Source organism: Thermobia domestica, chromosome 6 (assembly GCF_964235325.1).
Source record: "Thermobia domestica chromosome 6, izTheDome1.hap1.1, whole genome shotgun sequence".
NCBI classification, from domain to species: domain Eukaryota; kingdom Metazoa; phylum Arthropoda; class Insecta; order Zygentoma; family Lepismatidae; genus Thermobia; species Thermobia domestica.
The window spans coordinates 53,801,588-53,829,204 of NC_137459.1; the positions used below are offsets into that span (position 1 = coordinate 53,801,588).

Here is a 27,617-nt window from a genome sequence, read left to right on the forward strand (position 1 = left end):
CTAAGGCTGATATGAAATGAGGCCCCCACGAAACAGAATGATGTATCCAGGAAACGAGAAAGAGGAAAAAAAAAAAAGGCACAGAATTCATAATATTACCGAAGTATTTGTCGTCTAGTTTGATATGATAGAGTACAACTCTTAAGTAGGTACTGGAATTTTTGTGGTAATATTATAATCCGTCCAAATATAAGAAAATCAATTGTAGTCTCGTTTTATTAAAATCATCATAATGCCTCTGGAGAATTTGGAAAAAGAAGGCTTGGAGAAAAACCCAAACTTGCAGCTTGCACAATGGAAATTCCTGCTCAGGCAACCAGACCATAAAAATGATTCAGATCTGAGGAAGAAGTTGCTTAATGCTATTCAAAATGAGGGTATGGTATAGCCTATTTTTATGTTTATAGTTATAATCATATTTAAACAGGCTTGCATAAAAGTTGTGAACGTTACCCGGAGTTCGATGGGTCGTCGTACAGCTTTTGGCTTTACGACTGTTAAAATAAGTTAGAGCATATGAAAGGTGAATGTATCCATAGTAAAAGTAGTAGTAGGAGTAAGTAAAATTGCACTAGCGGTGTATTTCTGCGCTGTGCATAGAAGTTGTATTTTATGTTTACAAGTGGTAAACTTTGGCGGGTTGTCTTAACGTTAAGGAAGTTTTGATCGGCAAGGTTCTAGAACACAGCCTCCTCCTTCCCATTTAGCTGTAATAAAGTCAGAACAAATTGCCCTGCTGGGCTCTAACCCGCCTTTCCGTGTGCGTGGGTTTTCTCGGGGTTCTCCCGTTTCCTCTCACTTTCTTCATTCCACCATTTCATTCATTATTCATCATTACCTTCTCCTACCCGGCATAAACGTGGAACGTAAAAACAAAGATTTTTCTAACCCGCCTTTACTCGCTTGCGCTCGCTCGGCAATACCATATGAATTTAATATTAAACTTTGGTACAGAAAGGAACCAACCTAGCTACCAGGGTTGGCAAAAACCATTGTTTTTATCGAAAAAACAAACAAACAAACAAAAAAAAGATTCTTTGGGGTTAAACCAGGTTTATTTGGTTTAAATAATTTGCTCTATATATTCATATCACATATGGACAGAAATAAGTTTTGTTTCACCTTGATGTTATTATGCAACAGCCGGCTTATACTGGAAGGGGTCACATAAGCTTAAAGCGAAATAAAAACTGCTTCTCGAGTTACATCCGAGAGAAATTTTCCTCCATTTGAACTCGGAACCAGGACTAATTGGCCACACATGCGATACGTCTGCCGACTCACTCACGAAGTACTCCTGATAAAAATACGTTGTACTGATCTTTACATGCTTCTTAATATAACTGTCAAGAGTTATTTCAAAAGGACAAAAAGATAAACAGGTGCGCAAGAGAAACTATTACATATGGACAATTTCACATGGAGTACAGAATTACATATGGACAATTTCAAAGTACTACGGAGTACAGATGAACTAATTTAGTTCAAGTTAGTTAACAACGACTTTTATTGGCCCAAATTAAAGAAATAGAACGACTTAATTTGCATATCAGTAAGAAAAGTGAATAAAGATACGAATTATTTGAGTCCACTTTGGCTCAGACTCATTTATACATAAATAGATACCAAAGATACTTCTCATTTCCCTAAATGCCTCTCGTGGGGTCTGAATGGCACACAAAGTACGGCATTTCGATGTATTTTATCAATAGTAAACATTGAAACGAAATAATATTTAGAATTTTTCTTTGATTGCAATTACATAACAATAATAACAACTACAAAAAAAATCATAAAACAAACATTTATAAACTTATATAAAAAAGTTGCTTTTGTAGTATAATCTTTTTGAGTAATGAATGGGGAATTTAGGTCTGAATATAATACAAATAATTTACGGGAGGGAAACGTGATCACCCACAAATGTGTGTTCATCAAGATTTTACAAACACTTACACTTTTACGAACATTTTTCGTTTTTTGGTTTAAACCAGCCAACCCTGCTAGCTACTAACCTATATGGGGAAACCTATGTTCTAGAACCTTCCCGTTTTGATCATTTTCATAAAATTATAGAATGTACTTTCTCGTTTCTGAGTGAGTATACCAGCTGAAGCCGGCATTGTAAATTTAACCCCACCACCGAAACTAAGACGGCCACCAACTTCAAATTTGGCCAAAATATTGCCCTTAATATCATCAACACGTCCACCAAGTAGCATTGAGATATCGCAATATATAGCATATATCTATATCAAAAAATATCTAATATATCAAAAATTTTGGCACAACGTCCCCCCCCCCAAAGTGGAGCAAAGATGTTCATCCTCGCAAGGGTGGCCCTCTAGAGGGCATCCTCACCCTCAAATTCCCTCGCCCTTAATGACGCGAGGGCGAGAACAAACTTCGAAAGTGAGGTCGAGGGTGGGCGGGGAGAAATTCCCAGCAGGAGGGCGAGGGCGACGGACAACTCCCTGCGTGAGGGCGAGGGTGAACGAGGGCAAGAGCTAAATGCCACTGCGAGGGCGAGGACCAACTGCGAGGTATAATTTCCTTCGCAAGAACGAGGGCACGCGAGGGAGGACAAGCTTCCTTAAAACAACTATTTTAATTTTCTGTTTGACTATTTTTGGAGAAATATAATATTTAAAATAACACCTGCTATGTCCCTTAGATGAAAAGTTGATGTCATAGCAAGATTATAGATTAGTCAGATTCTTCCTTTCATTTAATTGCAGTAGACAATTGAGGAGTTTGATGCAATAAGGGCGTAAATCTGAAACATACAGTTAGAGAAAAACGATGTTGAAAATTTAAGTAGTGTTTTTTCTTACATAAAATAATGTAATATGCAGCATTTTATTCCGATATTGAATTGAAATATTACCAGAAGACTAAACAAGCATGACATAAGCAACAAATGCGTTTGATGAAAGAAGGGCGTAATGCCCCTTAGCACATCTCACTCCTCAGTTTCTCTTGTGTACTTCTACATAATTATTAAAAATAATAATGCAAATGAATATAATATTTGCATGTTTCTCATGAAAGTTTCCGAATAGAAATAGCGCTACGTTTAGAAGCGATTGTGCCTCATTGTTGCCCTGCCTGTGCTCGAGACTTTTTAGATAAACAGTGTCTACACTGTCATGTTTAAAGAGTACTAAAGTCCATTCTAAACTAAAAGCAAATTGACGTTTGGAGAAGCACGTGGTACGCTGTTGCCACTTCGTGCGCATCCCGGTTAGTTCTCGGGCTAGAACTGTCTTGCGAGTCAACGAAAAAGGAAATCTCTAAATATTGATTTGTTTGGATGGATGAAAAGATATGTTTGCCGTCCCAATTTCTGCATGTTGGGAAGGGGGAGGGCTGTGTGTGTGTGTGTGTGTGTTTATGTGACAGAGAGAGAGAGAAATGAAATCTTGCTTGTGATTGTAAAGAAAGTATTCTTTTTAAATGTGTGTTTTTGTTTTTTTAACAGTAGAACATCTTTTAAATGTTTATGAGGAAAAAATAAATGAAAAATATAAACAAATCATGAGGATAAAAAGAACTTACAAAACACTTCTGAATGTCCGGATTCATCTGAAATTTGGGGCTGGTAGAAATATGCATTTGTTAGAAATTTGTCAACAAATATTTACAAATAAATGATCTTTAGTTTTTTAGTTTTCTATGTTGTTTCTCTAGCAGATGCTAAAAGCTATAACTGCGTACTGTAGTCACACCAATATAACTCAAACAGGGTTCTGCAATAATTACGTTTTTACCATTAAGCAAATTTGCACTATACACACAATCTGCATGCATCATACTCTAACTTTCTGTGCTCACAGATCTCGTGTCTAATCACCCTTCTTTTCATGATATATTTCCTACACTCAGTTTGAAACGATATGTGACAGCACTCTTTCAATGTAGGTGTGTGCTAGTGATCTGTTTCACCCCGTTCTACGGTACTATACTGACTAAACGTAAGAAACAATTATTTCTGCAATGAGATCAGTAAACAATTTTTGGTTCCCGCGACGATTTTGCTTTTTCAATTTTTTGTCACTGGAACATATTATATATATATTGTGCTGTCCAAAAAAGAAAAAAAAAGTTTGCTTTTGTCATTCAGGGTTTCTTCCAGACATGTTTTTGGGGTGGCACTGCCCCCCCGAAGCTCTGAGAGTGCCCCCGGACGAGATCAAAATAATACGTCTTATCATATAATAATAAATAAAATAGTACCAGCAGTGCCCCCCAGAATACATGTGTCCTCCCCCCGGAACACATTTTCTGAAAGAACTACTATTTTCATTTTATTTCAGTATAGGCCTAGAAAGGTAAATGCAAGCATAATTTAGAATCAGACATACCTGAAATGTAATTTATTCCAGTGGATAGACTCCACTCAAGTCATCATCATCATTACTACTGATGTCACTGCTACTAAGCTCCTCTTCACCAGATGAATCACTGGAACCACCAACACTTATTATTAATTGTTCTACACTTTCTTCAAGCACACCTTCATTCTTCCATGCATCTTGAATAACTTTATACGTATGGTTAACTGCATCTCTCCAGTTTTCTGGCGTAATTGAGGCTATGGCTTCTTCTGTTAATTTTACAACAGACGACATGGTGAAACTTTTATTTTTACGGCCAACGTACCCTTTAATTTGTGCCCAAATAAGTTCTATGGCATTGAAGTGACAATGGTAAGGGGGAAGTCTCACTACTTTATGTCCATGTTGAGTAGCGATTTTGTCAATGACGTATGTGGGAAATTGGGGTTTGTATCTTTGCACGAGTTGCATTAATTCTGCTTTTCTCAAATCATCTCGAACCTCCACGTTGCGTTGAATTAACCAACGAACAATGTCCTCTTTTCTAGTGGCCATAGTAGGAGCTTTGTCAGCAATAACTGAATGGTATTTTGCGTTATCCATAACAATAATGGATGGCGTGTGCATTTCGGGGAGAAGAGATTCCTGAAACCACTGAAGAAATTTCGTTTGGTTCATTTCCTCATGATAATCTCCTGTTTTCTTCGATGTGAAGAGAAGGGAACAGTTTGGGAGGAACCCAGAAGATGTACCGGCATGAAGAAGTATAATCCTTCCCCCTCTACCTAACGGCAATCCCATTGTGCCCTGAAGCGTGTCGTCGGTCCATCCTTTACCAACGCTGTGGTTCACGTTCACCCAGATTTCATCAAGCCACACTATATTATCAAAATTATGTTTTAATATTTCCCGAAGAAATCTACATCGCCACGCAGAAACGTCCGGCTTCTCCATTAAAAGTCTCCTTCCATTTATTTTCTTATACGAAAACCCCAACTTTTTAATAATACTATACAAGGATGTTTTGCTTCCTTGAAAAAGTTCGGCTTCTTGGAGTGACGCGTGTAATTTCAGGAGAGTGCGGTGCAACTTCTTTTGATAATAAGAATAAATATGTCGCCGTATAGCGTCTTTTTGGAAAGTATCCAAATTCGTCACACGTTTACTTACTTTTCTCTTCTTGCCTGGAGTTTCTAATTTTGAAGACCCGGATTGATTTTCTTCATTTTCGAACTTCTCCTTGCCAATTTTTACGATGGTACATTTATTTACTTTTACAGCAGCGGCAGTCCTGTCAAGCACCTTATTTACAGGGATAATCGGTCCTCCATTGTTCCTTTCCTGTTCAAAATAGTCCCGAACCGAGCAAATAATTTCCCTTGATTGTCCTTTAATAGGAATACCTTTCCCTAAAACGTTCTTTCTTTCAGAAGAATGTGTTCTCGGCCGCTTTACAGGGAGAATGTCCTCCATTTCACTGGACATTATTTAAAATAGCCTATATATTCGTTATATACACAAATATAAATATATATATACACAAACACACAACACCACACGATATATACAACAAAATATCTCACATATACAAATATATTTACAGAATTGTACACAAAGATAAAACTCGAATGCACAAGAATAATCTAGAAATCACTCCCACACACAAGGAAACGAAACACTAAAAATATCTTCTTTCTTTCTGAAAACACGTGTTTACTAGTGGCAACATTGGAATGTTAAGCTCTGTTGCCAAGGAAACCCTCCACCCACTGTTGGTAAAAGGGCGTTAATGATTCGACCCTCGCTGAGTGACCGCAATAACTGTGTGACGTAGACTCCTTTCTTCAAAACAAACTTGCACGTGTTTTTGAGTTGTCAACTTGCTTCTTGTTTAGAATGGACTTTAGTAGACAGTCACTCACGTCATTCGGCAGTAAATGATATAATCTTAAGAGACTTTTGTTCATAGATGATCATTTTGCACTGAGCTCGTGCTCACTTCTCTCAACTGGGCTCGCGCTCCTTTATTTCATTGAGGCTCGCGCTTAATTATTAAATGAATAGTTTATTAAGTTTCTGAAAACAAGCAATATGTTCTGAAGTTGATTGAGCAGTAGTTTATTTCATTCCGTTTCCTGCTTCTGCTGTAAAAATAGATATTAAGTGATATGATACGTCCTTGAACACCCGGTTGGTATAGCCTCAGTGCGATTTCTTTGTGTTTTTTTTTTCTGTTTTCCCACCCAAAACCAAGTTTTATATGCTCAAAGATACACACACACACACACACACAAATATATATATATATATATAGTGTGTTGAGAATTGAGACGAGACGAGACCTATAAAATTTACAAGACGAGATGATAAACCTTATGTATCATCTCGTCTCATGATCAACACTAGTTTGCACCGAAAGGTGTAAACGAAACTATTCAAATTTTATCTGAACATATTCATGGTAATATTAAGCGTGGAGTATTCAATGATTTGTTCCATTTTAGGTGATCCGTAGTAAGTTATACGATGGTATGTTTAGTTTTCTTTGTTTAGAACGTATGTTAAGGAAATAATTCAGCAAGTACGCTGGAAAATTAAGGATCAGATCCTCGCGAGGGCTTTCTCGCCCTCAAATAACCTCTCCCTCACTGATATGAGGGCGAGGACGATGGACAACTCCCTTCGCGAGGGCAAGGGCCAACTGTCACTGCGGGGCCGAGGGTGCGCGAGGGCGAGAAGAAGTTTCCAGTACGAGAAAAAGGGGGAGCAAGGGCGAGGGTGAGTGAGGTCGGAGTAAAATGAACATCTATGCAGTGGAGTATTTGACCCTAAAACCCGGACAGAAGTCGAAAAAAATAAAATTTAAAAAATACTTGAAATAAAGTTTATTTCTTGTTCTTCGATAAGTAGCGGATCTTGTAAAAATAATTTCCACTATTAAAGTATGACATGAACTTAAATAATCATTGCTGAAGTCGCTCAAGTTTTCTGACCATGCGAATTTAAATTAGTGTGGCCGCGCGTACAGTTTTGAAGTATTAATTTTACTAATTGTATTAAGGTCATTATATATATATATATATATATATATATATATATATATATATATATATATATATATAAAACTACTATTTGAAGGGCACTGAGAGATGTTTTAATTTTATAATATGTGAAAATTTTAGCTCTAAATCTTTACGGTTAAATATGTGATGAAATGTCAAGAGCTTTTGGCAAGAAAAAAATATAAAGTTTACAAGAAGTGTTTTTGTTTATGTTCTGATTCTAGTTGATCAGTGATTCCTTTTGCATTTAAAAGTTCAATCTTTTGTTAACTTAGTCCAAGAATAAAATTTTGCCCGGAATTTCCCCATGAAAATAAATAAATAAAAAAAATATTTATAAATTATATCTAATTTGTTTTCTACGTGAGTTCAGAAAGCCTTACAGCAGTTTCCTGGCATAAACCTATGAGTTTAATCTTTAGTTGGTTGAGTTTATACAGAAAAGTAGAATTAATTAATTCAAGTAGGGTTTCATGCAATTAATTCTATAATAAATGACATCTACTGAAACTTTTAAGATCATAAACTGCCATGAATTATGACACATAAAATTTGCTGTTTGTCCGTGTTTGGATTGTCTGTCCTACATACAAGGAGGAGGTATTTCGAATCAATATTACACTTAGCCTACAAAAATCCTATTAAACAATACCATGCTAAATCAGAAGAAGAGAAAACCATAGTTAAAGAAACGAAGAAAAGAAATTCAAACCAATTTCAGAGATGTGTTTGTTAGTGAATGTCCCTAAGCAAGGCCGTGGAAATACGAACGATGATAACACTTCAAGGAGGTTTTTTGCTGACCACGAAACTACTGCCCGAATAACTGGTGTAGATTTAAATTTGATAAAAAAAGAAATCAAGATTATTCTGTAGGCAATTTCTAGTTGCTACGAAATACACGTGGAGAAATTTTAGAACTTCGCTACTGCCACTGCAGAACTTTATGTGAAACTGTATAATTGGTACCCGATGACTCCAGCCGTACATCAAGTTTTAATTCATGGCCCAGCAATCATAAAACATACTATTTTGCCTATTGAGCAATCTGAGAGGAGGGAGCTGAGGTTAGAAACAAACATTTTCGACTTAGAGGACGCAGTTCACCAATAATAGCAGCGACATTCTAATCGTGTCCTCCAGTCAAAAGGATAATTTCGATTCTTTCCTCTCCAATTAACATCCCATCCTACCTACAAGAAAAGAAATATATATATATATATATATATATATATATATATATAGACGGTCAGTTTCCGTCCATACAATGCTCCACACATAACAAAGTCTGAAAGATAACATAACCTAGATCCTAAATTCATTTACAACTTCGAAACCGTTGCAGAGCTTGGAAAAATAACTTTACCGTTGGATTTCTCTTCGAACGTGGATGTTTAATATGTCACATGACCATATTGCCATTTAAAATAAACAAGTTGATTCCAATATGGCGGACGACAATCTTAACCACGTCATAATGTTTCTCCGTACCATCAACATTAATCCCAATGACTTCGGATCGACTGCATTTACAGTTTCTCAAATATTTAGCCCGGTCCAGAATTTTGTCCACATCCTGTACAGTATATCTAAAAAAGTGTATTGCTGTTTCTATTTCATGTTTATGTTACTTTTTTATCCATTATTTGATGCAGTAAATGATAATTAATGGCAAAACTAAGAATTTTCTCTTAAAATGTATCAAAGTATTTATCATAGGCAGTTTAAAGCAATAAAAAATAATTAATACACATAATAATGTAATTTACCTGATTTCCCTGACTGTTCAAAACTGTAGGTAAACACATATTAATTTCATTATTATTTTATGATACTAAATAGTAAATATTTTTGTCTGTGTTTCAAGACTAAATACTCCACTGTGCATCGAAACTTTACACCCATTAAGCTCAATTTTTCACAATATAGGTAGTTGGGAGACCATTTTGCAGTAAAAATATTAATAATAGGATTTATAAAGGAAATGGAAAGGAAGATGTCTGGTATTGCTTTTATATAATCCTGCCGTCCATCATGTGGGATTAAGGAAAACTCTGGAAAAGTAAGTCAGAATTGGCTATTGTGGACTCGCTCCACATGAGAATTTGAGATGGCGAGGGATGGATATTAACTGTTCACTGACAAGAAACCCTCTCTAAACTCACGACATGCCTAAACCAGCTGGCGTGTTATAGGGTTTTTTTGAAGTGAAGAAACTTACGTAATCAATATGTTTCAAGTCACGCTCATGTTTGGGTAACGTAGTGCATAAGTTGCAGATTTTCTTAACACTAATGTCACATTTCTGTGGTCAGATACGTCTTTCATATTTATTTTCGCAGATTATACCTTGAAGGTCGGGCTCCAGGCACCTTCTCAATCTGCTCACAGTGATTTATTCTAGCGAGGTATTTTGTACTCTAGTATTTGCTTCAATTTGCACACAATTTTGGTCCTGGTTGTCACATATACTTGGGTTCTTTAAACGGTTAAAGCAAAGGGTCTTTCCTAGTAGGATAGTGAAATCGGCCCTTGATCCAAATTGGGCTGCTATTGATCCAAAAGGTTACCCTTGACCTAAAACTACCTTTAAAAAAAAAAAAAAAAGTGTTTGTCCATCACAAAGTCTACATGGTGCGAGCTGGGATCGAACCAGGGACCCCAAGCACGGGAGGTGAACGCTCTACCACTGAGCCACCGCCCCCCCCCCCCCAAATTAAAAAATATTCAATTTTGAGCATGTATGATACGATAATTCGGTAAGGGAAAGGGGTAGTTTTTTTAGGTAGTTTTATGTCAAAATAATCTTTTTGGGTCATTAGCGACCCAATGTGGATCAAGGGACGATTTCACTATCTTACTAGAAAGACCCTTAGTTTCAGTGTAGGGTTAGTTCATTATTTGGCACTTAAATTTGGATTAGAATTTGAGTGGTCATTGAAAGCACACTGATTTCGCCGTTGTTTAGAGCGTTTCGTTGATTCTTTGGCTAAGCGGTTAGCATACACATCTTTGCGTGTTAGACCTTGGTTCGATTATCGACGGGATCTCGTGGTTCAGATCCTACCTTAAGCTAATGGTCCACATTTCATATAGCCTCACTGCTGGAAGGGACGCTAAACCCAAAATTAAATAAATTTATTTGATTCTTTGATGTAAATAAAATTGTATTGAAATTGTTAATTTCTCCTTAATTCAAAAACTTTTTTTCTTTTTTTTTTTTAAATTTAGATATGGCTCCATTTTATGAGGAAGTTTGTACCGATTTAGGTTGGGCAGTTGATGAAGCTCTTATGTCCAAAATGAGGGCAGCGAACAAAGCAAAACTGCAAGAATTGGATGAAGCAATTGAAGATGCAGAAAAGAATTTGGGTGAAATGGAAGTTCGAGAAGCAAATCTTAAAAAGTCAGAATATTTATGCAGAATTGGCGACAAGGTAAGTATGGAATTATAATATGTTTTGTGCGACTGTCTTATGAAATCAAGTGGTCGTTGTTCGAAATATTTATTCTCAACTTCTGATGACAATAATTTGTTTCCTACCTGAAACATATTACGGATAATATAGTCGTGTAATGTGTATATATTATCTAACTTCATGGGGTTCTTCAAAAATAATGGTTGTCAATACACTGGTTCAATGTAGCCTGAATGTGTTCCTTCGGGGACACGTGCCCTCTGTAAATTTGGTAGGTCTCGTGTCGTATAGCCTCAATGAAAGAAAGGGACGTTGAATTTCAATCAACCCATCTTGGTTGGAGTTCTGTACTTCTTGATTTGTGTAATTGCGAATTTACCTTGCGGTGCAGGATCGACACCATAAATTACATTCTCTCCCAGGAATCATGCCTGGAACCATATATACACAAAGGAAGACATGTCAACAATTTGGGCACCGGAAACACCAAATAACTGTTCAACACAGGACGAACGGTGCTAATGTTTTTATTTCTTTTACACATAACGTAGAAGAATTGAATTAACCCTGTAATTGGCAGGCATTCATAGCATTACCATTAAAATATTTAGTTTGTTTTATGGTTGTACCATGGCTTCCTGATCATAATTTCGTAATTTTTAAAGTAAGTTTGTAATTTGGTAACAAAATAGAGGATGTTTATTTCAAAGCAACCTTGCCATAATATAGGTCATGTGTTGCTACTGAGCAGCATTGCCCTATTACGGTCAGATATCATAAGAATATTTTCAGTAATTAGCAACAGTTTCGTTGAAATATCTTCCTACAGAGCAAGAAACCACAAATAATAATAATAATAATAATAATAATAATAATAAAATACTTTCGCGGAACGTAGGAGATAAAGTTTCTACAATACTAAATTTGACTGCCCCCTGTTGACGAAGATTAGAATTATCTAAAGAAGCGACCCGCAAATCATATATATGAATATTGTATGAAAGCAATAATGCCAATTAAATGATCACGGAAGTTATAACTTGTGCGTATGACGCAATAGAATACGATGTTGCTTGAGAGCAACAGTGACAAATAAAGGGTTAATAGTTTGGATGAAGGGTAGGGCTAAAACCTAAATATTTTTTCGATGGGAATAAATATTATCAAAAGAAAACTTGATGATATGTATGAATTTTGTCCTTACCTATTCTTCTTAACTGCAGCATACTAAACAACTGGTAGAGGTAAGAACGTTAAGAGTGTGTGTACTATTTCTGACCCAACACAAAAAATAACAACAAGAGGTTTCTGGTCTCACAATATTCGAAGGAGAAGAAAAATGTACTAAAACTTTTTAACATTATTTCGTCTCAATCGGGTCACAGGATGGGTATGGAGACAAATTCATATATCATGTCATTTATGTAGCAGCAAGTTTTTTTTCGGCGTACAGAGGATGGAGCGGGGATTGATTCGAAATTATACGCAGAGTTTGGTTTTCTACCTCTTGCTTCAGGTAGAAGAATGCTTTTCACAATGAAATAGCCAACCTAGTGTGATGTAACGAAATACAGTACAACAGATAGGAGGTTCAGGAAAAAAAAAAACTAGTTCTAGTTTTTTTTTTCTTTCTTTCTTGTTTGCCGTTTGCATACACTTGTAAGTTTTTCCTTAAACTCTAATCGTATATTGTTTAAGGGATGTATCGAAAATAATAATAATTAACAAAATAAAATGCTTTGTGTGTTTGTTCTGCACACACAGTTTTATGAAAAGAGATATTTATGATTAAAAGTCCTAAATTGAAGTGTAAATTTATCCTCCTCAGACCTGAAGGCGAATTTTTCTAGCTGGAGCTACCGTTGGCTCTGAATTCATTGCTCAACACTGATGCTACGAAACCTCCCCAGGTCTGAATGGCATATAACCTAACTTTGAACGAATCATAGATAACTTAAGAATTTCAACAAAATTTTTATAGATGGGAAAACGCCAGCTTGAAAAATGTGCTCTGCAAGTTGAGGTGAGTTGTCAGTTTTAGATGTGTTTGTTAATTTCGTTTGAAATACAGAGTATTACTAACATTTATTAGATGATTGCTAGAAGTAAATGACATCCAGGTGAGATGCTATTCGGACCTCGAGAGGTTTCTTAGCATCAGTATTCAGCAATGAATTCATTGCCAACAGTAGCTCTAGCTACCAAAATTTGCCTTCAGGTCTGAGAAAGATATATATAGATAGCACTTTCCTAGTCTCATGCTGGGAAAATATAACATTAATGATCTGAAATTGAACTATACAATGTATGTTAATTTACACAACCGAGACTAAACCATTAATTAATTACTACGGGAGTTCTTTAAATTGTGAAAGTAAATTCGAAGGTTTACTAGTCGAGGAATGATATTCTTTAGATATGAATTAGGATTTAATGACTCAATATTACATGATTAAAAAAAAAAAAAAAAAAAAATGTGTCTCTGAATACAGGCTTGAAAAGGTTTTTTTTATATATATATATATATATATACATGAACGACGCTGAAATTTCAAGCGGCCCAGCATTGATCTTTTTAATGTCCCATAGTTGTGCCCTATATATATTGAAAGAAACGGATAATTTGGGTGTAAAAAAATTGGCGGAGTGAGATTGTGAATTGGAACGGGAGAACCTTGAGAGAATCCACGGACATTATGTAGTCCATCACAAACTTTCATGGCCTAAGGTCAACCCAGGATTTTTGGAAGGGCGATTTATTTATTTTATTTTATTTTTATTTATTTATTTATTTATTTATTTATTTATTTTTTATTTTTTTTATTTTTTTTTTTACAACTATGTGTATTTCATTTGCCTCGTGGTTCTCACGTTTCATTCCGCTAATTTATCAACGTTCACTTCCGTTTATTATGTATCTTCTGCAGCTTAAAGTACATACTGTGAGATATTAAACTAAATATTTAATTTTATTTTCATTTTTCACAACAATGAATGATGTTTTCTTTTCTGTGGTACTTTTTTTTAAAAAAAATTGAAATCACACTTCAGTTTCTGCTTATGAGTTTTTAATTGGTTTATTTATTTCCAGAATGGTGCATTGTCATCCTTTAGGAAAACCTACGACAAAACAGTGTCGTTAGGTCATAGACTTGATATAGTTTTCCATATAATCCGCATTGGACTGTTCTATCTCGATCATGACTTAATAACAAAGAATATTGATAAAGCTAAATCGTAAGTATATTGTTTGCAACAGTTAAAACTTTAGCAAATGTGCTTTACAGTAATTATTCAGAAATGTGAAATAATGTTCAACTATCTTATTTTTGCGTAATTTTTTGAAAATATTCAGAACATTTTGTAAGATCTTAATTACCTAACAGTAAAATCTGTAAAAGTTTTTTTCTACCTTTACTATTCCAAGCTAAACGTAACATTTTTATATTTCTAAGGTGTTCCTAAAATATTCTCTGAACAAACACGAAACTGGAACCATTATCAATATGTGAATTCAGTTTCACAGTGCGAAATGATTTCCAAATTATATGGTCCAGTTTTCTAAACAGAATAGACGGAAGACAGAAGACACGACACCCATGACGCTGAATCTATGTTAAAAAACAATACCTCGTTCTCTCTTACAGTTCTTGTTTTATGAAGGTCCGATATCAAATTCGGAAGCGTTGTTTTTCTACCTTCAATTTTCAGTTTCAGTAGAGATATTAAAGCCTACCGATTTTCAAAGTGTATTTGCTTTGTGAAGAGCCGTACCGCCACTACCGCTTGTATTCAGTCGGATCACCAGCAGTATTTACTATCACCCAATATCGCAAATTTAGTGCAGTAAACTACGTTGAATCACAAACATAGAAGTTTAATCCCATTCTTTCTAGCAAATTTTTTATACGCCAGGAGCAGCGATGCTGTAGAAGTCGATTTAACAGTCTAAATACGCAGAAATCTAGTGGATTGGCATCAAGTTTTTACAGGAATATCAGGTTATAACACGGATTTTCATTTCCTTCTCCATATCACGATAAAACCGGAGTAATGATTTCGAGGTGTGGTTGGATATTTTGTCCATGTGGATCCGCATCTGTTTTTTGTTTCTTCCGTACAAACGAGGTATGTCTTTCCGATAGATTGGGGCCATGGTGGATTCTTGAAAGTGGGCAACATTGACCTTTCACTTTTTTGTCCACCTTTGTATGTCCAACTTCCCCTCGGGGGCAAGGTAGTTCGGGAATCAAATGATAGAGCGCTCACCTCTGGTGCTAAGGATCCCTGCTTGGATCGCATCCCAATTGAGTTTGTGTGATCAACATTGTGTAAGTGGGTTTCTCACAATTCTGTTTTCTCCCATCTTCTCATTCCACTAATGCTTTCATTGTCATTCACGCTCATTATTCATTCGTTTCCTTTTAGCCTGAAGGGCATAATAGTGGGACATCAAACTAGACTTTTCATTTCATATTTTTCTAATTTAAGCATACCCCAGCGACAATCATGATTCCCTGCGGTAAACTTTCTCTGTATTGGCGGTGAATGTCAGTACGCCTCTTCCAAAATGTGTCATGATTATTGCCTAAATATTACCATTATGCGTAACATAATAGTAGACCTCATCCAATGTGACACGTGTCTTCCATTTTAAACCCCCAAAATGGCAATCAACATTGAAACCAGAAATGGTGAATTTCTGCAACTTCTGGTTGGAATAGGGCAGTATGAAAGGAGACTTGATCTATTTTTGAAACGCTGAATCCGTATGAGTAAACTGTTTTTGGTCTCATACTTGTCAGCAAACATAGGGACGGATGTATTTGTTAGACCACGTTTCCACTTTACATGAATCTTGTAGCTGTCATAAAAAAAACCTTGCAACCCGATTTTTCTATTTACTGTTTACATGTTACAACTTCCTGAAAGCAAGAAAGGTATCTCCATCCATGCAGCACTATACTCTAGTGGACAAATAGTGAACCTCCTCATTAAAAACGTGTATTTTGGCGCACTTCCCCTCCCTGTCCAAAAGAATCCGTTGTTTTCGGAAGCGGCGAAACTGTTTTTTCCTTTATGTCAGCGGGAGAGCGATAGCAGGTAGCAAGCAAGACGACCCAGAAATTTGCGCATGGTTTAACTCCTTGCAAGATGGAAAAAAGTGTTGTATGTCCCTTTCAACACTATGTTTACATGGAGAAATATAGTATGGTTGCAAGTTTTTTTAATGACAGTTTTAAGATTTATTTAGCGTGACAACCACGCTTTACATAAAAAGACTTTTTGATATTTATATATACCAGAGTTTGGAAGCATAATGATAACGAAGTGTGCAACTTTCGTTAGATTTTTTATAATCCTTCCAGCATGAAATATTGCTATATTGCTGACTATATATATATATTACGTTAGTTCACCGTTTCATTTATTTGCCTTTACCTGACTTATGTTTCAGGCTTATCGAAGATGGTGGTGATTGGGATCGAAGGAACAGGCTGAAAGTGTATCAAGGCACGTATTGCATTGCTGTCCGTGACTTCAAGGGTGCATCTACGTTCTTTCTCGATACTATTTCGACGTTCACTTCTTACGAATTGATGGACTACACAACATTTGTTCGCTACACCGTATACGTCAGCATGATCTCTCTTCTGCGAAATGAATTACGAGATAAGGTACGAAGATCAATATGTGTTGATAGGGAAAAATTCAGGCTGATATTTTCAGATGTTCTGAGGTTTTCAATACACTGAATTCTAGACTAGAGTGTACTTTAGAGGTAATGAACTTAGAGTATAGAAATTAAAGGGAAATTCGATAAAAGCAAATTGGCTGAATCGTTAAGAAATGTGATAACATGTATTATGTGCATTTATGTTACCAGCATGTTCCTACGTAGTGGTTAATTAAAAATTACTGTGTTAATTGGATCTTTTTGTGAATTTAATATGGTATCCCTTTGTGTCATCTAGCTAACGCACGTGCTTTCAATGCGCCTAGTCCTGGATTCGATTCCCGTTAGGATTACTTGCCTGGGACAAAACCCAGGTACTAGTCCAGACTAGTATTGTTAAAATTTTTCAATATTCGAACACTCGTTATTCAGACAATTATTCGAATTTAACACCACTAGTTTATACCTTGCTTTGAGTAGGGAGTTCCGTCTCAGCATGGTGCTCAAAAGCTTCATTAACTTCAAATCAGTTTAATCTCAGTTATTTTAGAGGTGTCTAATGCTACTGCAATTTGAGGGGCCGCAACTTTTGGAGTGTATGTCATTCATGGCCGCCATCTTAAAATCCGCCATTTTGGATTCGTCACTTTTTTTTTAATGGGAAGGGGAGTGTATGACACATCAAATAACACTAGCTTGAGCTCAGGAATTTAGTGGTGTAATTTGTTTCAGGGGATCTGGGCGGCCACTCCACGCGACCACGGCGACCAATCCACTTCCTGGCAGTTGTTCATCCAACCATTCACGGACACCAAGTCCATAGTGTGGAGGGGCTCCATCGTGCTGAAAATAAGATGGGAAAATGCCGTCAGCGTTTAGTGTGGCAAGGAACACAAGGTCCTGCAGCAGCATCAGATACTGTGGTGCAGTTAAGGTGTTGTAAATGAAAAATGGCCCAATGATGTGAGTGTCCCATATGCCACACCAAACCATCACCTTCGCTAGACTATGTTCTCGACTCGGGTCAACCCAGTTCGGATTTGCGTCACACCCGTATCGGCAATTATGTCGATTAACCTCCCCGTTCAAAGTGAAATACGCCTCGTCGCTGAACAGTATGCCCTTGGCAAACACAGGATCCAGTTCGTGTTGTTCAGTAGCCCACATGCAGAACTCAACCAGCGATCAGGGTCATCCTCGTTCAGTTTATGTTGCATGTGCAGCTTGTAAGGATGCCACTGATTGGCGTGCAATATCCGGACAACGGAGGATTGGCTTATTGCACATGCTAGGGACACACGACGGGTACTTCGTTTAGGACTTTTCACAAACGACGCAACAACCGCCGTTGCAGTTTTCTCATTGGTGGCAGTCTTTGGTCGCCCACTACGTGCCCTATCTTGAACAGAGCCCGTCTCCCGGAATTTGGTGATCAGGTGAGCCACCGTGCTGTGCGATACCGGTTCTCTGTCTGGGTGTCGTCTGTAGTAGTCAGCTGCTATTGTTCGGTAGCTGCGTTCCACTTATATAAGGATGATTTCGATATTCTGTTCACGTGTCAGACCCATTTTAGATCACCTGGAACAAAGAGAGAACTGGGTCAGTATCAAGGTAATTTCCCACCTTTGAACATTAATAACTTCTAAACTGTACAAGATAGAAAAAAAAAAAAAAAATTACACCACTAAATTTCTGAGCTCAAGCTAGTGTTATTTGATGTGTCATACACCCCTTCCCATTTTAAAAAAATTGCCTTGAATCCAAAATGGCGGATTTCAAGATGGCGGCCATGAATGACATACACTTCAAACGTTGCGGCCCCTCATCAAACCTCTGTTCCCATCATCACTTTTTACTTTTCCTGTCAATTTTCAAACTTTTGTAGATGTCCAAGGACTTTTGACTCACCCTATATATCTATATACCTGTAAGCTCCCGTATGCTTAACGCCGGGAGCTAATAGAATCATCTTTGTTTTTTAGGCTTTCAGCATCAGGATGGATAAAGGAGAAATAAATTCATGTATTGTTAACCTCCATATTACTGCTAATTTTGTGGACAGTAGTACAAACCTACAGTTCGTTTATATTTTATAATTATATGCAGTTTAGTGTTTTTAATACCCTCATTTATTTGATTTCTTCCTGTGACTTTCGTATGTTTTAGTTTGATTCCTCCTTCCTGGAGAACGAATCGCGAAATATTTCAAAAATTCGGATCGCCTGGGCAGCGAGGATATGAGTTTTTATCATGTTTCTTAATATAGTTGAGGTTCGTAGTAAGCTTCCATACTACGTACCAGACGGTTGCAAGTAGAGCATGGTCCACTGAAATTCTGTCATCTTCTTGGAATCTTTCAGTAATGTAATTGTATTTGTAACAAACTAGAAATTTAAAAGTGTGAAGGTGCTGGTAATTATATTTTTGTAAAATATCATACGTATAACATTAATAGTGTAAATAAAACTTTATTTTGTTGGTACCAACAATCTAAAAGTTTAATACGTAATTATCAAAGCTACGTCAGAATGAATGACTGAAGAAAAAGTTGTACAATTAAACGTTTAAATTTGGATTCTTTATATGGTAACTTTATATGGTAAATTTTAATTTAATTAACAGTGTTTAAGTTACTTTTTTAATAAAAATGTATTTTGTGAGAATCGTAAATTTATCCGAAATCGCTGGTGGTCTGACGAATGTGTTCTATTCAGTGGCTATGGCAGAATTGTCGGTAGATTGGAAAAATCCGAATTAATATGCAGAGATCGTTACAGCTGGAAAATGTAACAGTATGAGTTGCTGTGTCCTGTCATGACATCATTCGTTCTTTTTATTGATGATCAAGGTAGGACCATCACCTCATAGATCTACAGAGAGCAAGTGATTGTATATTTTCAAACGGATTTGCTAATATTCTGCCAGCTAAACTGTATTGACATGAACAAGCATGTATTGCAACAAGGTGAGCTACGACACATACTGAATCATGCCAGTTTCTACCCACTTCCATCGACAGTTTGCTAGTAGATTGATTTCCAAAGTCTCAAAATTTCCACATCCTGCACAAAGTCCTAATCTATGTTTGTGTAATGTTTTTTTTTTTTTACTTTCAAAGGTACAATACTTATACCGATCTCACACAGTCCAGACAACCTTCATGACAAAACTAAAATAATTCTACATGATGTAACAAGAGAGCAGTGTAATGCTATGGTCACTATGATGATCGAGAGTATAATGACAGATCATAGACAATGGCACAAAGCATGTAGAACACAATTATACGAGCTGTGTTGTATGATAAACATTAACAAAATAATTCGACTAATCTCTTTGCCTAAGATTTATATAGTTAACAAAAATTAATACTTTCTTTTAACAGATTATCAAGGGATCGGAGATATTGGAAGTGCTCCATGCTAACCCAGATGTAAAGGCATATTTGTTTTCTTTGTATGAGTGCCAGTATGCCGACTTTTTTAAGAACTTAGGTGAGCGTTTTTCTTTTATGATTCCATTCCTATATTACGAAACAATACTTACTTTTAAAACTCTTGAATGTAAATTTAGCTTTATTTAAGTTATTTTAAGATAATACTGAAAATGAAATGAAATCTCAAGTTGTTTTACCGAGGCTAAAGGAAACGGCTAGAAAGTTTAGTAATGAAGGTGAAATAAATAAAATGAAAATTTTTGCGTTGAATTGTAAGCAAACTTTAAACAACAAGTGGGAACAAAAAAGAACAAGTTCGTTTGGGAAAGATTATAATTTTGTTTGTTTTTACAGTAATTTAAATATTAGTTTCATGAGAAAGAAAACGAGCCAACTGTGAATATCTAAAGGATCTGTACTCTCCTGGAACGGCCACAGTAAGGATAGTGGTTGAAAATTTGGTTAAATTCAATGCAAATTCAGGGTTAAAATTTTCATTTTTAATTTATAGAATATAATTTGCGTGAAATGAAATTTGTTACATTAAAAATGAAATAGTTCATTGAATTACAATGGGAAGGAAAAGAAGTGTCCCCACGAACCTCATACAGCCGAACCAAGATTTGAACTTGCAAATGTAGAGTGATCTGAGATCAAGGTTTAATATTGAAAAAAAAATGAAAAAAAAAAATCATCCCTAGCTTAAGTAAAGCCTTATTCCGCTATTCATTTAGCAAAATCGAATTAACTTTGATGAGGTAGCTGCATCACCCTAATCTATGTTGCTTTGAGATTTTCAAGGTTGATTATTAGTTCCGTGAGTAGCGTCTAATGCTATATGCTACTCAGAGTTAGCTACAAGAAGACCTTAATAAATAGGTGCAATATGATGATTCAATTTGAAGTTAAGTATAAAATTTTGTTCCGTAACAAATAAAGAAAACTATAGAGATTTATTGCTTGCGCCCACGAATAACCGAGCGCTATTCTACAGGTCAATAAAGCAAAAAAGCTGTGTAATGGTATATCCTCCAGAGATTCCTTTTGCCGCTATGAGATTTCACTATGTGGCAACGTCGTAGATAGACTTAGAATCATTAGCATTGTTGTACAAATTCAGCAAAAAATTACATCGATTATTATGCTAATAAGTGGTACTAGAGTCAATGTTTGTCGACTTTAACTGCCATCTGGAAAGAATCGACGTAACTTTCTGGTCTCCTGACGAGAACCCGAAAGGTATACAATTATATGTATTTTTCGCTTATATACAGTATATGCATGCAGTAATCCTCTCGTGAAAAACAAGTCTTAATTATACGGCTTAAAGTTACTAATACAAGACATCTTTCTTTTTTCTTTTTTATAAAGTTGTAAACTACATATTAAATACTTTTTACTAAATATTATATATTCATAATCTTTATTCTGAGTCAAGGCTTAGATTGCAAAATAATTTTCCTTTTCAGCAATTGTTGAGACGCAACTGAAGAATGACTACCTATTCTTCCCTCACTATAGATATTATGTAAGGGAAATGAGGATCCTAGCCTATTCACAACTCTTGGAGTCCTATCGAAGTTTGACATTAGGATACATGGCACAGGCATTTGGAGTAACTGTTGACTTTATGGACCAGTAAGTATAAAGAAATAAATCCAGGATACGAATGACTGTAAGGTATAAGAATTGAAACCGAAACAGATAATCTTGCGAGTGCTCGCTCTCCAGTGTCTTGTATTTTTTCTTTTTTATTTTTCGTGAAAAAAAAAAAAAAAAAGTGACGTATCCTCCTTCACAATCTACGACTATTTACCGGTGTTGTGGGTGGTTTATGATTCATCATTAAGCCAATTTAACACGATTAATAGAGGCACGAGTTTTTCACAACGCGCGATAAAACGAAATGCGTCAGAATGAAGTAATTTTCAGTTTCTTGATGTTTTATGACATCCTGTGTATTTTCATTGGTTTCCGTTGCGCGATAAAACGCGAAATTTCTAACAATACGCGAAATTTTAAAAAAATACGTTTTCATTAATTTTAAAACACCAGTTTTCCGCTGACGGAAAGGTAGAATGTGGCATGAACGGTGCATTTTGAGTGATTCGAACACGGCTATAGATAACATGTTGCGCGTTAGCTATCACCATCGCAACTGGATGGAAAGGATTTTCCTTCAGTTTGATTAAAAGCTATATATATATATATGTCTAAGTGAAATTTACAATCCCAAGTGAAATATTCAATGTATTTTATTTTTAGGTAATTAATTGTTTATTTCTGTAGTGATCTAGGAATAAAAGGAACAGCTGTAAAAATGTCAGGAAATATCTTTTCCACAAGAGCTAGAAAATGAGAAACCTTATTTGGGAAACGCGACAAAATACGAAAAACGAAACGCGAAATTTTCAAATTGTTAGTGCGAAAAACTCCTGCCCCTAACGGTTAGGTTTTCCGCAAATTCTTCGAGAGAAATGGGAAAGGTGATTTTCGTTTTGACCAACTGAGGTATGATGAGCGAGCACCATTGACAACACATGATATTTGTTGTCAAATTGTGGGGAATCAGTACATCCAGTTTTTAACTTATTCCACAGACTATAGATGTTGAGCATGAAAACACGATATTTTGTATTTATATTCCATTGCGCATGAAAAAAAAAAAAAAAAAGAAGAAGAAGAAGAAGAAGAAGCTGGATTACAGCACAATAGATTCAAGTGATGAGAAAATTGATAGAAAGGTGAAACGAGCATGAATTACTCTTGTATACTGCGTTTCTTTACTAAAAGTGCTTTCGATTCTGTGAAGACTCCGCGGTTATTAACGCTCTTAGATCAAGTAGTGTCCAAAAAGCTTATGTAGGTTACAGAAGAAGCCAGTGCAAATATCCAATTTTTGACTGTTCAAAGACTATAACATTAGGGAAGGGTGTGAGAGGATGATACTATCGCTTCTTACAGACATACGAGATGCGCTTTTAAAAGTAAATGTAATAAACTCATAACAAGAAATATGTGAGCATAATTGTAATACTGCTCATAATTTGTGATAAATACGCTATCAAAGAACAAAAAGCGTAGCAACAATAGGATGAGTTTTTTAACTTGAGACAAGCTTGCAACTTCTAAAGTAATAGGAAAATAAAACCCCAAAAATTTAGACAAAGCAAATATCAACAAGGGGAAATCGTTTGAGATACTCCGCAATACCAATAGGTGAAGAGTGTTGCTAGCTCAATATAAAGATGTATATATATATATGAAATCAAACAGCACTACGTCAGTTTATTACATATTAAACAAAAACGTACAATACCACATCACATTTATTATTCAGTGTTACAAAGTAAGGACGCTGATCGTAGGGTGGCTACACTGAACAAATCAATCGACAAATTATTTCGCATGCGTGTTCAGGACCTCAGTACAAGAAAAATATCTATGATTTTGATCGGGAACGCCTAATTACGGAGAATGGAGCCAATTTAAGGTAACCAGCGTATGACTAATTCCACTAATTACCTTAAATTGGCTCCATCTCCGTAATTAGGCGTTTCCAGCCGAAGTCACAGATAAATATTTTTCTTGTATTGAGGTCCTAAACTCGTATGCGAAATTTGTCGTTTTATTACATGAACACCCTGTGTAATGAATTATTTACTAATAAATAGTGGAAATATAATTACACACTTACTGGCATTTCAACTTGGTAGCCATCTGGACGCTTTTCACCTTTTCCTTGGTGGTTGTTTTTGTACTTCTTCCTCTCCCTGTGTGATTTTGTATTGACTATTTTCTGGCAAGTAATTCATTATATAGATACACTAAAAGTACATTGTACCCATAAGAGCTTCCCCTAAAATATTTCATCAGATACAGGGGAAAGAAAGAAAAGATAAGTAGCTATGAATCTTTTAGATGGGAGCATTTGCATAAAAGTCTGTATGTGTCCGGTCGAATAAACATTGTATAATAGCCAGAAGACATTGTAAGAGTTTTTCATCGTACATCTTTATTCTCGACTTTTGCTTGAAGCGTTGTTAGGATTTTACGATATGGATAGTCCGGGAGACACACGTTATACATATATCCTCCACTTACTCAGGAATCTAAAACCAGCTGTGGTATCATTCTTCTGTTGCAGAGTTCGTATCATTTCAAAACTTCTTTAACATTTATCTCTGTATACATTGCGTCAAATATATGTATGGAAAGATGAATTGGCAGACGGGTTGGCGGAAGTGTATTTAAATGCTTCTTGTCATGCTGTGTTTACATTTTTAGCATTTTAGTTTTCCAGTACTGTTTCAAAACCCACTTACTTTGTCCTTGTACCAATGACTGTAAAGAAAAAAATAGAACCAGTCAATATGTTCAAGGAAAACTATAAGTAAATATTAAATGTTATGATCCGATCTATGCGGAATTATATACTACTTTCGGTTCTTCCTATATGTGCTGCCGTGCAACCACGTTTTATTTTAAAGGGAATATGTTTTTCTGTAGTTTGCTTATATTAAATTGTGCCCTCGAGAAGACCATTATAACTGTGAATAAGTAAATGACCTATTCGCATTTTTAGTGGATAAAGAAATGTTCAAGAGACTTCTCGGTGATGAAGAATGGTCCTTCAAATAATAATAATAATAATAATAATAATAATAATAATAATAATAATAATAATACGAGTAGTCCGAAAATAAATTTTCCCAGGCGACTGTAAATAGAGGTGGAGATGCAAGATCAAAATAGCATGTGACATTAAAGATCAGACGTACCTTTATTTTTTCACATAAGTACCACGTACATTAAGACATGTCATACCGGTCTATAAGCTTTAAAACCCTTCCAGGAAAAATTCAGGGCTCTGCATACGGAAGCGTCGAACAGCTTCTGTTACTTCAGCATTGCTTGAAAAGCGCCTGCTGCCGAAAGTCTTGTTCGAAGTCGAAAATAGAAAGTCTCTGCGTACGAGATCAGGTCTGTATGGTCGATGGGCAAGGCGTTCCCACCCAAGAGTTGCAATATGGTTTTGCCAGTTGCCGTCGCTGAGTGTGGTCTCGCATTGTCATCCAACAACGGAACACCAGATGTAAGAAGGCTAGGCCGCTTGTTCCCAATCACCTCCTTCAATTTCGACAGGGTGTGACATTACCGCACAGCAATGATGATTCCAACCTCCAAAACATCCAGTAGCAACACCCCTTGGGCGTTCCAAAACACTGTGACTAGCACTCTGCGCAGGGCGCTACGACGGCACCATCTGCAGGATCGCGGGCGAACGATACCCACTTGTGTCTGGGAGTGTTGCGCGTGCAGCCGCTGGTCTTGTTTACCCTATTGCTGTTCGCTTTCCTGCGGAAAACGAGAGGGAAAGTTATTTTCGGACTCTCCCTCGTATGTAGATAGAGCAATCTAATTTTAAAGTAATGCAATCTGAGGAGCGTAAACTGCACTGATGTGCATTGTTTCTCTTTTCCGAAAGTGATTGTTTATTCACTTGCTTTTGTGTTTTTTTTTTTTAACGTTCCTTGTGTGATCAACAATTTTTATCTAAAAACTACTAACTATATATTTCATGTTGAATTTATGTACAGTTTAGTTTTTGCAGTTATTAGTTTCCTAAATAGTGAATTCTGATTGAGGATTTGTTGCTACAGAAGCATGTATAGGGTGAGATAAAAGTTGCTTTTCCCAAGAAATTTAACAAAGAATAAGATTTTTTGTTTGTTTTTTTAACGTTCTATCTGTACAAGTTTCATGAAAATCATGATTCTTGGTACATAATTCACATCCTTTTTGCATTTATTCACAGATGTCAAAACGTGACTTGACGAGTTATATCCAAATTTTGGAGTAACTTTTCCATCAACTGTTGTAAGTGATTCATATCACGTGGTTTCTGACCATAAACAACTTCGTCTTTTACGATACTCCCAAAGTAAAATGTTACATGCTGTCACAAAAACACAGTTCTTTATGGTTAATTTGTGGTTCCGTTTTGCAGAGTATTGCAACAATCATGTGTAGTTACTCATAAAAAGTCGACAGTGACAATCTGACATCGTAACGAAGTCAACAATGATAAAAGTTGGTATAATTTTGATAGATCCCACTTCTTACAAGATGGAAGACTAATTCTGGGGAGGAAAAGCGACCTTAATCTTACCTTTGATTGTCAATACCGAAAGTGACAGTAATCTGTGAGTAGATTAACTCCATTAGCTTTCTTTATCAACGAGATACATTTTATAGTTCTAAATTCTGTACTATATCACTAAACTTTATGTCTTTTATTCTCACAGAGAGTTGTCCCGTTTCATTGCTGCTGGTCGATTGCACTGCAGAGTGGATAAGGTTTACGGAGTTGTGGAAACTAATAGACCAGACTTGAAGAATATGCAGTATCAGGCGATAATCAAACATGGAGATATTCTTCTGAATAGAGTACAAAAATTATCCAGAGTTATAAACATATAGTGTGCCTAATTTTGTTGCGATTGAAAATACGAGTGTGCTCTGAGGTGAATTGTAAATTGTGTAAAGGCGAGTACGTTAATGACTGTGGTTGGCGTGTAAAGTCGTAATTCATATGCTGTGCAACTGCTGTAATTTTGAAGAGAGAAAACTTCTTATGATCCAGTGATTCATGTACAAAACAGAACAAAATACTCTTGTTTTCTAAACAAATAGAAATAAAACATGTGAATATTTCGTGTGGGAGAAATTGTTTTAGTTGTTATGGAATAGGAAGGTGGTGAGAAAAAGAAATACGGAAAAAGGCTGTATAATTTAAAGGTTTCGAAGGAAAATCCCGAAACTACTTCGATATTAAAGCATATGAAATCAACGAACTGAAACTATATCAGACTTAAGTTATTCTACTTGTCTTTCAAACTTAGTTCATATACTCGATTATCCGTATATATATATATAATCTCATTCGGCGATAAGAATAGACGAATGAAATTTGGAAGGCCACTTTGGTAACTCTCACACTAACGAGTTCCTCTTTCCCTTATTTATACATAAATTTCATGAGCAGATATGTGATGGTACAAAAGTGATTCATTCTGTTTTATATGTTCGTAAACTTAGCGCGTACCACATTTAGTAGATTCCCTTTCCGTCGAATCAATAGCCAATCTCATTATCACAACACGTTACCGTACTGGTCTTACTGGCAGCTACCGAAGGCTGTAGTGCTTAACCTCAGTGCAAGATAACGTCATTTCATACATTCAAGGTGTAGAGAAATGTATCCATATTTTGTGAATTTGTAAATATATTGCGTCTTTTTCTTACTGACAATTGGATATAGAAACAGGTAAACTATACTATTCTCAAACAGAAGCATCACACATCATTGGGGAAAGTAGTAAGAAATACGTAAATAGAAACAGGATTGCTGTGTCGCTGATGACTAGTTTTATTAATAGATCGGAGAACAAATAATACATCATTAACGAAAAAACATACGGCTACTATCAATTTTCTTTTTTGCCCATTGTTTACCATTGTCTTATATATTTTTGTTCTGAAGAATCCAGAAGAAACTTGTGAAACATTGCGCAGGTGACCGACAATTGATTTACTACATACAGTGTAACAGTTTGTTAATTTGTTGTTTAAAAAATATCATGGAAAATAGATATGAAAATATACGAATTAACAACCAAAATG

The 27,617-nt window shown here is 35.9% G+C and overlaps 1 protein-coding gene across 1 annotated transcript; it reads left to right on the forward strand.

Annotated features, from left to right (window-relative positions):
• Nucleotides 1–86: 86 nt before the first annotated feature.
• On the forward strand, nt 87–27,617 carry LOC145687998 (26S proteasome non-ATPase regulatory subunit 6-like). The gene is made up of 7 exons (XM_081761657.1): nt 87–377; nt 10,631–10,836; nt 13,910–14,055; nt 16,277–16,496; nt 19,881–19,989; nt 21,401–21,569; nt 26,240–27,617. The coding sequence occupies exons 1-7, from the start codon at nt 233–235 to the stop codon at nt 26,412–26,414; spliced, it is 1,170 nt and encodes a 389-aa protein (XP_081617783.1). The 5' UTR covers nt 87–232; the 3' UTR covers nt 26,415–27,617.